The sequence below is a fragment of the Ruditapes philippinarum genome, unplaced genomic scaffold (genome assembly GCF_026571515.1).
Source record: "Ruditapes philippinarum isolate M1 unplaced genomic scaffold, ASM2657151v2 ctg3093_1_1_1_1, whole genome shotgun sequence".
Classification (NCBI taxonomy): Eukaryota; Metazoa; Mollusca; class Bivalvia; order Venerida; family Veneridae; genus Ruditapes; species Ruditapes philippinarum.
This window is the reverse complement of record NW_026863587.1, coordinates 114,646-115,942: the sequence shown is the minus strand read 5'-3', so window position 1 is coordinate 115,942 and position 1,297 is coordinate 114,646. Positions and strand designations below refer to the sequence as shown.

Genomic DNA, 1,297 nt, shown 5'->3' with positions numbered 1-1,297 from the left:
AAAATTTTACATGTTAATCATCCACTTAAAGTTTATTTAAGTCAATGAAATGCTTAACTAAGTACAGCTTTGAATAAATATTGTGCTAAATATAAACATACAATTCATATCATCAAGATTATTTATAAATATATTGATATTTAAGGTAGAATATAGGTTGACAGAATTTTTTTTCAAGATATTAAAACATACTACTTTCCAAAATCTATAAAGTGTAATCTACTGCTTTAAAAATGTCAGAACATAAAGAGACACTTATATACCAAAATTTTAATTTTTTTTTAAATTCTATTTTTTCGTTGTTATCGCTATCAGTGTGTTTTAGTGTGGTTTGGGCAATTATTTTGGACTAAATGGGTGGTAATAAAAGGAATAAAAAAGGAAACATTGTGACAATTCAGTGAAAGATGAGCGAAAATCAGGTAGATATACACAATCACCAGAAGATATAAATACCGTTAGTAACATTTTGAAAGAAGCAAATTCAGTATCATATAGTGATGAAAATAGTATTTCTCTTAATTTGAACAATTTATTTGATGATATTTCAACGCAAGATATAACAGCCTTATCAATCCAGTCCGAGCTCCCGGTGAACAGTGAAACAATGGCGGGCAGTTCTCCATCTAACTCTGATATCATGAAATGCCTTGAAAAAGTAAACACGAGACTGGGAAATGTTGAATCAAAATTAACATGTTTGCAATCTCTGGAGAAAAAAATTAAAAATTATGACAAAGATTTAGTTAAACTTTGGAATGTTATCAAGGATCAAAATGACTAAACAAATGCAAGTCTTAATATGGTCGAAGAAAAAGTTGATTTCAATGTTGGTATTGTTACATCCAAAATAGCCGATCTTGAAGACAGAAACAAAAAACTCAACGATGACCTTGTTTACATTCAATCTCAATCAAGGAGGAATAACCTAATATTTACAAACATTGATGAGGCCCCAACGGGAAATAATGAAGACTTAACAAGTGATAAGAATTTTCTGACAGATAAAATGAAAATAGCAAATGATTTAGTTAAAGAAATGGAATTTGAAAGAGTGCACAGAATAGGAAATCATGGTAGAAATGGCAAACCTAGAAATATTGCCGCCAAATTTAATTTATTTAAAGAGAGGGAACTTGTAAAGAATACCGATTGTTATGTGAACGAACGATTTCCAAAAGAGGTTATCGACAAGAGGAAAGAACTACTGCCAAAATTGAAAGAAGCTAGGCAGAAAGGTAATAAAGCATGGCTGTCATATGATACTTTGTACATTGATGGAAAGGCTCAGAAATAG

At 30.2% G+C, this 1,297-nt stretch overlaps 1 protein-coding gene across 1 annotated transcript; it reads left to right on the top strand.

Moving 5' to 3' along the window:
• Nucleotides 1-802: 802 nt before the first annotated feature.
• Nucleotides 803-1,297, top strand: LOC132722596 (uncharacterized). Its single transcript, XM_060707117.1, has one exon. It carries the CDS (start codon nucleotides 803-805, stop codon nucleotides 1,295-1,297), a length of 495 nt encoding a protein of 164 aa, XP_060563100.1.